The 14946-nt window shown below is 52.8% G+C and overlaps 1 protein-coding gene across 1 annotated transcript in view; it reads right to left on the bottom strand.

The window, feature by feature from the left end:
- Shb (SH2 domain containing adaptor protein B) overlaps window positions 1-14946 on the bottom strand; it is a 131053-nt gene that overhangs the window by 37242 nt on the left and 78865 nt on the right. Inside the window, exon 3 of the mRNA XM_047525403.1 lies at window positions 12844-13059. Within this exon, the coding sequence (XP_047381359.1) occupies window positions 12844-13059 (216 nt within the window). The remainder of the gene's footprint in view (window positions 1-12843; window positions 13060-14946) is intronic.

The raw sequence follows: 14946 nt of genomic DNA, 5'->3' as shown, positions 1-14946 counted from the left end.
CTCTAAATAAAGTTTACTGATTTTAAAAAGTTTACTAATTGAGAGAGAGAGAGAGACAGAGAGATGGGTAGAGGGGGAGCACAGGACTTTTGCTACAGGACTTTTGCTGTACTCAAAGCAAAGCATGGGGGGCTCATGCCTTGTAATCCCAGTGGCTTGGGAGGCTGAGGCAGGAGGATCAGAAGTTCGAAGCAGCCTCAGCAACTTGGCAAGGCCCTAAGCAACTCAGTAAAACCCTGTCTCTAAATAAAATATTTCTTAAAAAAGGCAGGGGATGTGGCTCAGTGGTTAAATGCCCCAGGATTTAAAAAAAGAAGTATGGAAGAGAAGAGGGCCAGGGATGGCCACAGGCTTTGAGGACTGGGAGGACCAGCCTGGTTGTGCCCAGGGTGAGGTCACTGCAGGGGCCTCTTCTACTGGTAGTGGTGGGCTAAAGTCAGGGCTGGGGCCTTGGGACTCAAGTCATGCATGCCTGTCACTCCCTGGCCTCCAAGAAGCCTGATCTCCCCTGGAATCCCAACGAACCACACCAGCCCCCACAACAAGTGGTCAGATGGGGTACATGTTCTTGGGTGGAGGGAGGAAAAGGTGAAGCAGGCTCTGACCTGAGTGCCTGCCCTGCAGAGCCCTTAGTGGGTGACTGTGAGTGGGTGGGCACTAGATCTGATGGACAGGTGAGGGCCAGGTCCAGAGAAGGTCCTTCTTTGTTGTTGTCTTTTTTTCTTTTTTGGTACCAGGGATTGAACCCAGGGGCACTTAACCACTGAGCCACAACCCCAGTCCTTTTTAATATTTTATTTGGAGACAGGATCTCATTGAGTTGCATAGGGCCTTGCTGAGTGGCTAAGGCTGGCTTTGAACTCGTGATCCTCCTGCCTTAACCTCCAGAGCCACTGGACCACCACACTGGGCTCTAAAGAGCTTGAACCTCTTCCAGGAAGTCCTCCCTGACCAAATCCTCTCCCAAGACTCATCTCGACCTCCGCCCATGGCACCCTAATCTCCAGTTTCCAGTTCCCTGTAAGTCCCTGTAGGTAGGTGCTGTACTGCCTGTGCCCCACCCTCCGCCATGCCTACTGCAGTACCTGCAAGGTAAGCAGTGAGCAGGGAAGGCTGTGTGAAGACACTTAATGAGCTGCTGTTTTGCTTTATTGAGAAAAAAATATCGGGTTTCTTACCAGATAAATTGGATAAAACCGAAGAACATCCTAGTCAACACTGTAATTCCCCATTGACTTAATTTATGCATCCGTTGGCAAGCTTAATAATATAGCCATATATTTTAGAGAGAACAGGTGGTGATGAATGACAGGCTTAATTAGGCAAATCATTTCACCTAAAATACAAATATACAAACTCCAAGTGCAGTGATTCGGCAGGCGAAGAAAAAAAAAATTAAGAACAAAAGCTCTAAACACAACTGCTTTCATCCCTTCTAATTAAGTTTCTCTTTAATCTGCAATTTAAAATGGCAATTCTTTTAATTTAGTGATTTTTCTGCAAAAGATAAAGATGCAATCCCTCAAAAGAATACCTGCATTTAGAGGGAAAAAAATACGCTACCCCTGAGTTGTTAGAATGACAGAACCTAATGAATTCTGCCTTTAGGCAATTAAAATGGAAACTAGAATCCTACAGGAGGGAGGTCAGACTCAGAGCTGGGTAGGACGAGGTGTGGGGAGAGGCCCTCTGACTTTGGTTCTCATGACGGGGACCAGATACCTGGTAGTAATGGAGAGGTGGCCTGGTTAATGTCTTCCAGGGCCCAGCCAGGCAGGTGTCTTACCCCAAATGTCTTCCAAAAGGTCCCGGCCAGGTGACAGAGCTCATCTTTTAAGACCCAGCTCAAGTGCCCCCACCTTCTGGAAGGTTTTCCTGGTCCTTCCTCTGGAGGGCTAAAAGCTGGTAGTTCCCTTTGGACATGGATTATAGATCTTGTGCCAATGAGTCCTGAAGTTTGGCCATTGCCAGTGACAGAAGACATTGTCTGAGACCCTGAGCATTAACCTTTCTATTAACCCTGCCATGGGGGTAATGGGTGAGGGACCGGCGTGCAGAGGAGGGGCGAGGAACTACTTCTACAGGATCTCAAAGCCCAGCGGCAGGGTGAGGTTGAGCCTGGGACTAGAGGTCCGCAGGGTGGACGAGCGTCTTCTTTCCCTATAATAGCACCAAGGGCTGGTACAGCATGAGCTAGGCTCCCCTCCCGGGTCTCCAGGGCTGGCACTGCCAGCCTCTTGCTCCATCTACATGATGTCTAGAGACCTCCGCGTTCAGGCGCAAGTGCCCCCCTCCATAAAGCTTCCCCTGGAACTGCTTCGGTAGCTCCAGGGGCACCCACACCACTCTTGCCAGTCTGCCTGGGCCTTGTGTGTAGTGGAGCCTGGTGCTGATTTTCTCTGTGCCCTCTCTAGTTCTTTGCCCCTAAACTGCAGGGTCCAGCATGCTGGGGGTGCCTGGGAAATGCTTGCTAAGATAGAATTAATGTGTTTCTTTAGGGTCCATCTCTTTCTCATTCACTATTCAGAGCAGACCAGAGACAGCGACTTTCTAAAAGCCAACAAATCTCTAAAGCACAGGGCTTAGAAATCTGGACTTACAAACCTTCATTGGCTTCCCAGTGTCCTGGGACAAAGGCAAAAATCCCACTATGGAGGTCAAGGTGCTCGGTGACTCAGCTTCATCCTGACCTTCCACATGCATTTTTCCCTACAAAACCCCTCTGGGTTCCATTCCGTCCTGAGGCTCTTAGTCACCAAGGATGGGTGGCCCCCAAATCCATCATCTGCCTTTTGGCCTTTCCTCTGCCTATGTCTGACCTTTGGAATTTTTCTATAGGTAGAATTCCTTTCTGCTCCTCTGAGCCCTTAAGTCCCTACACCACTGTCCTAGCCATGGCTCTTAGAACTGGATGGGACACTTGGCAGAGATGGGACTTTGTGCCTCAGTCTCTCACGGACATTCAGCTGATGGCAATAAATGGTCCTTGGCCTGAAACAAGGCCAGGTGTAGGGACCACAGCAGCATCACAGAAAGGGTGTGGCCTTAGGAATTGGGAAGTTCTGGATCTCAATCCTCCTCTGTTATTCTTTACTGCATGAGTTTGGGCACATTTCTCTCTGAGGCTTGGCTGCCTTGTCTGCAAAAAAGAGCTGACAACATCCACACCGTGAGGGACTGTGGGTGGTTAGCATCTGATGATGTCCCATGGTCCAGGCAGGTCCCTTGTAAGTGGCAGACCCTGACCCACAGTCACATGCCTGCTCACAATGGTTCTTTTCATGTACTCTTTAGGAGAAAGTGCTGTGTATCAGAAACCATCTTCCATTCCCTTGACATTGCTGGGATTCCTGACCAAGTTGGAAGCTTGTTCACTGCTGAGCCTCCAATGCCCAGAACAGTGCCTGATGGATAGCAGGTGTTTGACAGCTACTGAATAAATCTCCACCTGTCTCAGCAGGACCGTGACATCTCCATTCATCAGTCAAGAAAGGAAACTCGGGAGCTAGACACCCTCCTCAAATTATTTTAAAATCGTTTTGAAAAATGTTTGAATCCTTACTTGGTGCTTCCTGTGCATGGACAGGTACCACTGGAGGAGCCGAAGAGCACATTTTCCTCTAATCTTCCTGGTGAACCTCTGAGGTTGGTGTTATTGCTACAAGTCATGTTTTTACAACTGAGGCCTGGTGCAGTCACTAAGGAGCCCAGGCTATTGGGGCAGCCTGTCATGCAGGCAGCGGGCCCAGCCAGGAGCCCTCCCATCACCTGTGGTTGCCCCGGTGAGGCCAGCTGCTCTCCAGATTCAGACTGTCCAGCTGCTTCCTTCTGGCTGACCGGCAGCCAGTGACCCTCCAAGTTCTCCAGCGTAAGACAGAGCCTCCTTTAAGTGAGGCTTAGGAGGATTAAGAACAAGACTGGGTGCACAAAGGGAGCCCCACACTGTCAAAGAGGCGCCTCCGGCCTTTCCATGGATGAGCCCGAAGTGGGTAGGGGCCATGTTTATAAACTACGTGGGGCTGACAGGAGGGGCCTGGAGACCGTTCAGGGCCTGCTGTTTGTTCAAGGACGTCTTGTTATTCTGAACAAACACGGGTAAAGAAGCCGAGTCAAGGCGCCCGAGGCACCCCTTCCACACAGTCCCTGGAGCAGATTCCTGCACACTGCCAGCAGCCAGGGGGCACTGCAGGAGGGACATGTGGAGGGGAGACTGCACAGGCCTGGGAGGTGGGGTGGACTACTTGACCCCCGGAGTCTATGAAAATGTCACAGATGTTCGTGAGAATACGCAAACACTTGTAGATCTGAAACTGCCCGTGACGACAGTCCTCTGCTATTGCGACTTTTCAAAAACATGTGCTGCATCATCTGACCCTCGCCAGCCCACTGGGACATGGGTGAGAATTCCCTCAGGAGAAACTGAGGCCCCCGCAGATGCCTTCTCCCCTCCCGTTCAAAGTGGGCCTGGCTCACCCCTCCCCGCAGGCTGAGAGACGTCAGGTGGCTGGACGCAGGCTTGGTCTGTGCGTCTAGGGTGGCCAAGGAGAGGCTTCTGTGCTCACCCTGCAGACACGCGAGGCCCCAGGGGATGGCACTGCCACCCAAGCCAGGGCTGGGGGAGGCAGGCGAGGCAGAATGGACGTGACTTTGTCCTCCGATTTGTGACCCGTCCCCAAAGAAAAACATGGACACTGGCGGTGGGTGCCTGGCTACAGGAGACTGAAGGATAATGTTGGATGAAAATGATGAAATAACCCAAGCCCAAGGGCCTCTACAGCAGCCAGAGCCAGCCTCCTCGCCCCCATAACTCATTTCACAGATGAGAAACGGAGGGCTGGAAAAGGGACTGACAACAGCCAGACCTGAACTCGGACTTGAACTGGGTCTCCTGAATCCCGAGGTCTTAGCAAGTTCAGCACATACCTGCTTACAGAGCTGTACATTCTCAAAACCCTCAGCAGTTAAGTGACGACAGGAACACCATCAGCCAACACCTATGGAGCCCTCGCTGTGCCCCAGGTCTCAGAACACCATGCCGGCTCCACTTCACAGATGAGGAAGCAGGGCCACCTGAGGCAGGGGGCGGCAGAAAGCCTGAAATCCAGACTCCTGGCCCAGCACCTAAGCTCCTTTCCGAGTTCTGTGCTGGGCTCACCTGTCAGACACACCTGGGACCTGCTCATGTCTGAGGCAGCGTGGCTGTGACACGCTCACCCGCAGACACCCACAGAAATGTACTGAGAATTCCAGAGCCTGGGAGAGTGACTTTTTTCTCCATCCACAAGCCTGAGGAGCTACCCAGAGCAGTCTGACTGCCAGGGCACCTGGGGCCGCGTCCAGGTGTGTGCCATGGAGTGAGGGAAGGCAAAGAGGCAGGAAGGGCCACATGGCGAGGGCCACACGTGGCTCCCAGAGTTGCCTGCTACCTACTAGACACGCAGGCAGGCCGCCCATGGGCAGGGAGGTTTCAGCTTTATACTGAGAGTTCAGACGAGAAGCAGCAACTGAGGTTCAACAACCATGCAGAAGGGCCCTCCCACAGGTCTCCCAGCCACATCTGGAGAGCAAAGACAGGTACCGGGCAGGTAAGAGTGATAGGAAAAGATGGTGGGAAGTGGGGGTGTAGCTCAGTGGTACAGCACTTGCCTAGCATGCACAAGGCCTTGGGTTTGATCCTCAGCACGGGGGTGTGGGGGAGCATCTGTGGAGTCCAGCACTGGAAAAGAACTTGGGGTTGATTTTCCTGGGATCTCAATTATTCAATAATTTAGCAAATATCTCAGTGCTCATCATGTGCCAGGTTCAGAGCTGAATGGGGACCCAGGTGGGAACAGGGCAGGCAGGGCCTTTGATCTTATGGAGCTTAAGAGGCTCTATTCACAAGAAGATCTCTGGCCCACCAAAGAGAAGGGCAAAGAGAGTCGACCCAATCTTTGGAATTTTTCTGCACAGGAGGAAAAGGCACTGGAAGGAACGTTTCTATCAATATAATTAGCAGATGAACCAAAGCTGTTGAATACTTGATGTTTTCTTTTCTAAGTTACTAAATGAATTTATTCATCTGTCAAATAGAAAAGGCAACTGGAAAAACCTGTCCCTCAGTAACACATTAGCCAAAGGAAGTGAGTGATCCCAGTTCTCTCATTGAAACCCCCCTTTCTGGGCAGACCTGCTGTTCACACGTGTTAAACATTAATTATGACTGTTACTCATTACACAGCAAAAAGCTCCGGGTACAAACACAATTATTAATTTCCTCGCAGGCCCAAGGCATTCTGGGAAGTTGTGCAGAAGACAGGAAGTGTCCTGGGAACTGAGGGAGCCAGCTGTGAGGAGAAGGCATGTGGCTTGTGCGACAGGTAGCGTGGCCAGGTCTGATTCCCCATGGAACCCTCTGCAGAGGCCGGGCCTGTTTATTCTGAGCACCAGAGGATGAGTCACAGGGCTTGGTGGGAACATCAAGTCTGGAACAGTGCCCATACACAACATCGGCCTTACCACCTTCAGAGCATTCATGCTTGTGGGGTCAGGGATAAGCCAGGTGGTCAAATGTGGAGCAAGCAGGTGCTTCTGCCTCAGCAACAACCCACACTCATATCTACACAGCTGTGGAGAGGGCAGGTGCTCTGTGGTCAGACTGACCCAAGTTCACTGCTGTGTGCTGTGGGTAAGCCACTCACCCTCTCTGAGCCTCAGCATTGTCCTGTGTGTGATGACAGTGAAATAAACACCAACATGGCAAGACTTCCTAGGGTTAACCTATGTCAGGTTTGTGTTTGGTGTTCAGTAAGTGTGAGCTTCCTGTTCACCCTTCTCTTCCCCCTTACCTTAATGGGATTATTTTAAATCAGCCAACTGAGCTGGTTCAGAGATGACTCACAACCGTTTGGGCAACAGACATACCTGGGATCTTACTTTCCCCTTCTCTGCCCTTTCGGCCTCACTTGATGAGGCTGGGAGGGGTCAAACTCAAGAGGGAGGCTGGTGTGCACCAAAGCAGCAGTACCCCATACGCTCACGGTGACAGGTGTGCATCTGCAACACAGAGGAAGGGTCCCCTCCTGATCTCTGGAAGGGAGGGCAGGGAAGGCATTGGGCCTGTCAGAGGTGGTTTCCTGGAGGAGGTGACACTGATACCACCTGAGGCAAGAGGTGGCATCTCCACCCTGCCCCACGCCTAATACATACTATGTGCTCAGTGAGCTCTAGATTCTCAAAGTGGGGTCCCCCAGATCAGTGGCATGAGCATCACCTGGGAACTTGTGAGAAATGCAAATTCTTATGCCTCACCCCTGACCTACCAACGTGGGGGTTCTGGGGGTGGGACAGAGGGCAACCTGTTTAACGCTTCCTGAGGTGATTGTGATGCATGTTTGAAGACCCCTGCGCTAGGCAAACCAACCAGCCCATAAGAGTGCCACACCTGGACTGGGGTCGGAACCAAGGGGAAGAATGGCAGTAGGGACCCTGTCACACTTGGGGACCACTGGCACAATTCTTGGGAGGGACTGAACAAAGACTGGACAACCAGTGACCAATGGTTAGAGCTGATGCTGGACCGGATTCAGGATTCCCTGCAGAAGTGTTTTCATCCAGGCTGTCCCTGCTTCCCGAGGCCGAGCGTAAGTGGGAATGAGCTTCGCAGATGAGACCTCTGGGGTGCAAAGCGTCTCTTTACATGGTACTGTTTCTACATCAAGCTGAATTTTATTTGATAGAGCAAGCCTTCCCTGAACACCAGAAACAACTCTTACATGTGCCCTTCTTTAGGGATTACAATGTCTTTTCATCCAGATCTTTCCCCTGAGATCCCCAGAGAGCCAGTGTGACACAGTGATGACGACCCCTCGTCTACAGACGGGAAGGCTCAGGCGTACTGCACGGCCTGAGACCCTGAAGCTGGTGAGTGGCGGAGCTGGCGTGTGAGCTTGGGACTGCCTGCCTCCGCCCCTCTTGGCCTTGACGTGCGAGACACGCTGTCCTCAACTTTCTAGAGCAGAGAAACCTGCCAAGGAGCCCATGAGGAGGACAGATAAGCACCCATCACAACCACGCTGAGCAAAGTACTTTTGTTTGAGTCATGTGTCTGGCCTCCCATTTCTGCCGGGAGGCAGATCTGTCACTGGCTGAACCCAGCACGCTCTCTGAGAAAGTAACTTCAAGGGAGTCGAATCTTCAGATAGTGATTCACAAATGAAAATAACTTTGTTTCTCAAAAGGTCTCTGGGTGCTCTTCACATGCTCTCCTGCTGTCTAGCTCCAGGATCAAGCGCTCTGATTACTTACTTCTCAGACTCGTCTGCAAATCACAACAGATGCAGCTGTTACCTGGACTCGCTGGGTTAGCAGGAAACTGAAGGCTCCTCCGTGGATGGCCTGACTGGCACTGCCAAGCAGTCTCTGGCAGCTCCCTTCCCCTCGGCCTCCGTATCCCCAGAAGGACAAGGGGAGTGGGCCTCTGTGATGCAGATCCCTCCCTGTGCTAAGAAGGGGCAGCGGGGGGGCCAATTTGTGGGACGGATGGTCCCACCAGAGGTGTGGGAGAAGCTGGTGCAAGGGAGAGGAGAGACGGGGACACTCCCTGTGGTTGTGGGAGGGTATGGGCACCAGGTATTTTAAGCCACATCTATGATGGCTTCAGGGAGATGTCACCTGGGTGAGAGCAGGGCTCTGGATTTAGGCAGACTGAATCCCTGGCTCTGCCACTGACCAGCTGTGGGCCCCCGGGGCAAGTGCTTCTCTTTGGGCCTTAGTTTTGGATCTGAGTTCCTGTGTGTGAAAGGAGACAGGCCCCCAGAGGGTGGTCGTGAGGGCTAGATGAGATGACGCCCACAGAAGGCACTCCGCGGATCCCAGCAATTATGCCTGTAACTTTGACGCGACACCACCGTTTAAGTCACGACCCCTTTCATTGGTGACTGCCAGTTTCACTTCTCAGCAAGGGAGTGGCGGCCCCAGGACAGGTTCAATCCCTGCCTCGCACTGGCCCTTCAGAGATGTGAAGTTGCCAAATCTGTGCCGGCCCAGGTCTGCCTCTCCGTAGTCGTGGCCGTCCCAGCGTGGCCGCCTTCTGGTGGGCTCCCTTGTTCATCTCGCAAGGTGTGCCACAAAGCACAGGGCCAGTCGGACCCGCCACACCAACGTTCAAGCCCCCAAACAGGGCCACATCACCACAGGCTCCTGTCCCTTTCCCTGTGCTGGGTAAGGCGCTTCCTGTGGGCTCAGAGCTGCATCTGGGGGACAGGGGGATAGGGCAGGAGGCCATTTGTAGACCTTCCCACCAGTCTCATAATTTGTCTCTCCAAGGCTCTGGCCAGAGTTGGGGGTGTTCACAGCAGGTCAAGAGCAGAGTCCAGGTGGCTGGGGAGGGCAGGTGTCTCAGCAGGTGGGAGGGGCTGAGCCCATTCCCGGCGCCCCTCGGGGAAACTAACCATGTGTCTGACCCCGCATGACAGAGTGACCAGGGGCTGGTCAAGGCCACCATCAGCGATCTGAGGGAGAGCAGATGAGGGGTGCACAGGAGAGCTGGTGGTGCTTCTCACCTACCAACGCCCAAATCCCTTGTGAAATGGGATTCTGAGAAGGGAAGACTTTCACTCCCATGAAGACGGGACCACACACACTCTGAGAGCTGCGCTCACACACAGAGGGCAATGACCTTCCCGAGACTGCAGCCCCCAGCTGGCCTCCACACATGCTGGTCTGGAGACCCGCCAGCAGGGCTGCCTCTGTGGAGCACGTCAAGCATCCCTTCAAGAAGGGCAGCATCCCGAAAAGCAGAAAGCACCTCTGCCTCACAGAAAGGACGGAGGATTCAGATCCCCCTGCCTCACTCTCACCTAATGGACCCAGGTGCACCCATCCCTGTAGCTGCTTGCAGGCTAATGTCCCACAGTTTCTGCTGTGAGTTCCCCGGTGATGGGAGGCTCTGGGTACACATGCAGGTTACTTGCAGGGGTCCTAAATTCCTGTCTCCCCCTGGGTGGGCCCAGCTCTACCCTTCAGGGGCCTGCATGCTCTGCATCCTCAGGGAATTTGAAAAAATACCTGGTCCCTGTCCAGGTTTCCTTATTCAGGTAGACACACAGCATCGGAACGCGGGGAATGAAAAGAGAAGGCAATGACTTTGCCCAGCAATCTTCATCCGACACAGCCACTCCCTCGCAAGGGACCCTGCACCCCAGGCTACCAGGACCCATCACAGAGAGCTCCTGACAGCAGAGAAAAACTGGGATAAGGACAGGACCCAGCCAAGTGCTACCTTCCTCCCTCACCACACCAGTGGCTGAAGCATGAGTGCAGACACTTGTGTGTGCCTGCAGGGACACACCCCCCACACACACACATGCATGCGTGCTCACATGCACACACACGTCGCACTGACTCAGGTGGGAACTCTGCCCTTCATTCCTGAGCAGCTCTGCTCTGGGTGGACAGATGGGGCCATGGTGACACTTCAGCAATCCAACCACACTTTACTGCATCATCAGTACCTGGGAGGTGGCTCCTCTACCTCTCACCCCACTTTCACTTGGGGATCAGGAAACAGTGACTAAAGGCTAGTGCACATAGCATCCCCCAACCCTTGAGTGGCCAACAGCCTCCTCCTATACCCCAGGAATCAGAGCTGAGCCAATGTTGCTTGGGACAAGCACAACAGGCAACTGCTCTGGAGAGGAACACAGGGGGAAAGACTTGATGAGACAGATGGGCATGTGATTCTGCATCTGTCTTCTATTAGCAGCCTGATAATGACACCTGAAGCAGTGACTCAGTGACGTAAAACCAAGGCTGGGACGGATGCTTGATGGATTCTGAGAGAGTTCTGTCTGAAGCCTTCTGATCCTCTGTGAACAACTAAAAGTACAGAAGTTCTAACGCACCTCTGGATGTGAGCAGGCAGGTTCTGGCCCCAGAGCTGATGACCTACATGGGTGGTACCCCAGATGCCACACTTTGACTCTATCTCCAGGTGATGCCAATGTTCCTGGGATCACGTTCTTGACCAGCAATAACATGCCAGATTCGACTACAGTCTCAAAGGTAGCACTCGAGTGACCTGCAGATGGTCCATCCAGGACAGGCCCAGACCCACACCTGCCTGTGGTGCTGTCTCAGGCCAGGGGGCCACGGTGTCCAGGAGAGTTGCCACCTCAGCCCTTTCAGTCCCTTAATCAAAATGGTGTTTGCAAAGATCAAACTCATGGATGACCCGAACTCCTCCCACCCCTGAGGAGCACAGGCCCTTATCAGCCACATCAGGGGACAGTTCTTAGACTCCAATGAGTCAAGGGGAGAAGGGGCTATAAAAGGCACAGGAGAGACGTGGGGTATAAAGGCTTGTCAGCCACAGGACTACTTTTGTCTCTGGCTCTTGGCCAGGTGCTGGGGATACAGAAAGGACATGGGAGAGGCAGGCGAGACAACACCACAGAGGTAACCCTGTGATGGTGTGAGAAATGCTGCACAGTGACAGGCTCGGGAGACTCTGCAGGCCCCAGCTAGGCTGCAAGGACAACATGGGGTCTGCGGCTAGGTGCCGACAGGGCTGGCAGAGACAGTGCTATTGGAGCTCAGAGGAGGGTCTTCCAGACAGGATAAGACTAGGAGGGGCATTTCAGGCAGAAAAGTGGGATGTGCACAGGACATGCTATGTTCTGGGAACTGTGGGTAGCATGGGCTGGGACGGCTGGAACCTCCACTGAGGGGCTTGGAACAGGCCCTGGGCTCACTTCAGGGGGACAGAAAGGAAGTAGGATCTAGCTGTGTACAAAAAAGGAGATTTAAAGCAAAGTGAATTTTAAACCAAACTCTCCCTTTATGACCTTCAATGTGGTAAGAATTAAATGAGTCACTTGGTGTCTCTCTACATGCAGAACTCCTAGATGCAAACAAATGTCTTGGCATCTGGCTTTCACTTCTTAATATTAGACACAAGCATTTTCCTAGGCGGTTTACATCAGTTATTAGTGGTCACACAATATTCCATCACACAGATGCACAAAAATCCATTTAGCCAATCCCTGATGTTGGATGTGACAGTTGTTCCCAATTTTTCATGATTATAAACAATGCCTTTACTGAATTTTAGATCAACTTTGGCATAGATTCTCAGGAATCAGAATCAAAGGGTGTGAGCACTGGGTTTATGACTTGTGACCTGTGGCCAGACCACTTTCCACAAGGAGTGTGGGAGAGGAGCTCTGGACGGACACCCAGACTCTGGAAAACCAACCTTGGAGGTGGCACCTGAGTTGCTCAAGGGGCTCTTGGCCAGGGTAGAAGGGCAGGATGTGACTGCCCATGCTCTGAGCAGGCTCATGCCACAGCTGGGATGGAGATGCAACAGCCCCGTAAGCCACGTAGCCTGTGTCAGCCATGAGGGACTGAATGGGAGAACTGGGCTCCATCAGCCTTGGTGGAAGCTGTCTTGCAGATTGGGCTTCAGTGAGCTGGGTACTACCGACAGTACCAAGACGGGATCAGGCTGCGGGAGCATCGGGATTGCCTCTAAAGATGGAGAGACTGGGGGCTGGGGAGATAGCTCAGTTGGTAGAGGGCTTGCCTTGTAAGCACAAGGCCCTGGGTTCGATCCCCAGCACCAAAAAAAAAAAAAAAAAAAAAAAAAGATGGAGAGACTGGACCTAGGTCCTGGGCACCCAACCCTGAATTTCTCCATGGGACCCACATCATCTTTGAAGGACACTTGGTACTAGGAAAAAAGACAGCCCAACTGGATTGTCAAACAAAGTGCCCACATTTGTCCGTGGCAGGCTGGGACCCTGCACATCCCTTCACTTTCGGGGCTCAGCAGCTACTTCCTGAGCAGGGCCCGCTGCCTACCTGCCAGGGCTGGGATGGTGACCCGGTTCCATTCCCACGGCTGGTCGTACTCGTCGGCGGGCCTGTCGTCATCCTGGGGCAGCTTGCTCTCACGCAGTCGGGGGCTGACCGTGCTCTCTGAGTCCGAGTCCACGCTTTGGCCTTCGGGTTCATAAGGGGTGTCATATAACTGGATGCCTTTGTGCTGGGACCGGACACTTTCCTGCCTCTGGAATTCTGCAGACAGAAAGGAAGGAAGCAGAGATGTCATGGGTGGACAGCGGGGAATTTGGGATCCCTGCCAGGGAACACCCCTGGGTTCAGAGCTGCTGGCCAGGGAGGTGAAGACGGCACAGGAACAGCCCTTTGTTTCCTGTAGCCTATAAGAACGGCAGGCAGCGTCTCTGCTCTCCATGGGAGGGGCAGGGGCTCTTGGGTGGACCTTAGGATAGCCTGGACGTTGTGTTGCAGGTGTATTCTGACACTGCCCAGCCCTCTTACTCGACAGCCAAGTGGGGACCCTCCCAGCTGGAGCAGTCCACTGTCCTCATTGGACTTTCAGGTCACCTTGTCCAATGGGGAGATTGGGCTAAATGATCCTCAAGTTCCCACCTAGCTCACAGATTCAGGTAAAAGAACCCACAAGCAGATGACTTCCCTGAGATGACCAGGGTCACAGAGCTGGGATGGAGATGCAGCAGCCCTGTAACCACCATCTGCCTGTGAGACCCTTCCTTGCAGTTCTAGTCCCCTTCCACCCACCCAGCTGAACATGCCTAGGATCCAGAGATGCCTGGTTTCACTTCTGAATGAGGAAGACGACCTTGTGCTCTTCTGGAGAGGGTGTAAAGACCTGGTCCAGGGAGGGCTGAGGGCTGACTGCCTAGCTAGTTGAGAGCCCAGACAGGGGACATGCATTTCAGCTGCTATCCATCTCAGGAGAGGTAGCAGCAGCTGGAAAGATGAATGCTGGGATACTAACACCAGGTGCTTGCTGGTCAAACAGAGAAGGAGACCTGCTTCTTGATCTTGAACACCCACTACGTGCAGGGCCCGTGCTGGGGAACAGTTCAATTGCTGAGGTTGCTCCTGGAAAACCCACCATTTCCAGAGGACAACATGCACCTAAATCACTATGACACTTGGGGGCAAAGGGAGCTCAGCACAGGACCTGAGAGGGGCCAGGCAGGAGAAAGGAGAGATGGCATTTGAACCGACGGCTCTGACAGGTGGAAACAGGAGGGGGAGGGCCTTCCCCGAGGCAGGAGCAGGGCAGCCAAGGCAACGCGGTGGAGAGCATGCCCACTGCCTACTTTAGTTTCTTAACTGGTGAGATACAAGTGACAAGTGACCCTTTCAGCCATCATTAAGTATGCAGCTCAGTAGCAGTAAGGACGTCCACACTGTCCTACAGCTGTTGCCAACATCCGTCTCTAGAACTTTCTCATTTTCCCAAGCTGAAACTCTGTACCCATTAAATAAACACTAATGCCCCATCTCCGCTCTCCCCAGCCCCTGGCAACCCCCAGGTCTCCATGGCTCTGACCACTCCAGGAACAGCCCTCAAGTGAAATCTTCGGCACTTGTCCTAAGACAAGCTGACTGCTCGCACCATCTCTTTGAGGTCCCTCTGTGTTGCAGCACGTGTCTTTTTAAGGCTGAGTAATATTCCATTGCACAGATATTCACTGCCTGCTCTGCTGCAGCCCGAGGTACAAGGTGGGGAGGCAGGGTGAGGGTCTGAGAATGAGCTCTGCAAAGGACTCTGAAGCGGTCCCCAGAGCTCCAATGGCATAAAGACACAGCAGAAGCTCCCAGGGGTTATGACCTCGAAGAGAAACCGATGAAACAGGGATGATGACAGCCAGCTGCTTTCGGGTTGGGCTTTATGGTCCAAGGCTACCTCAAAGGGACAATAACGCCCTCCCCCCCAACACATATGCCCTGATGAAACAGGAGCCAGTGACGTCGTGTGGTGTTTGCGTTAATGAACTTTACCCTGGTATTTCTCAAACTTCATTTAGTCACATACCAACTGCATGACTCTTGCTGCTTTTGAGGACCATCCGGGTTAATATTTACCACTTTTATTTGTTTATGTTGTTAAGTAAATAAATTCACTTA

The sequence above is a fragment of the Sciurus carolinensis genome, chromosome 14 (genome assembly GCF_902686445.1).
Source record: "Sciurus carolinensis chromosome 14, mSciCar1.2, whole genome shotgun sequence".
Taxonomy (NCBI): domain Eukaryota; kingdom Metazoa; phylum Chordata; class Mammalia; order Rodentia; family Sciuridae; genus Sciurus; species Sciurus carolinensis.
The sequence above is the reverse complement of the archived record's forward strand: the minus strand, read 5'-3'. Positions and strand labels throughout refer to the sequence as shown.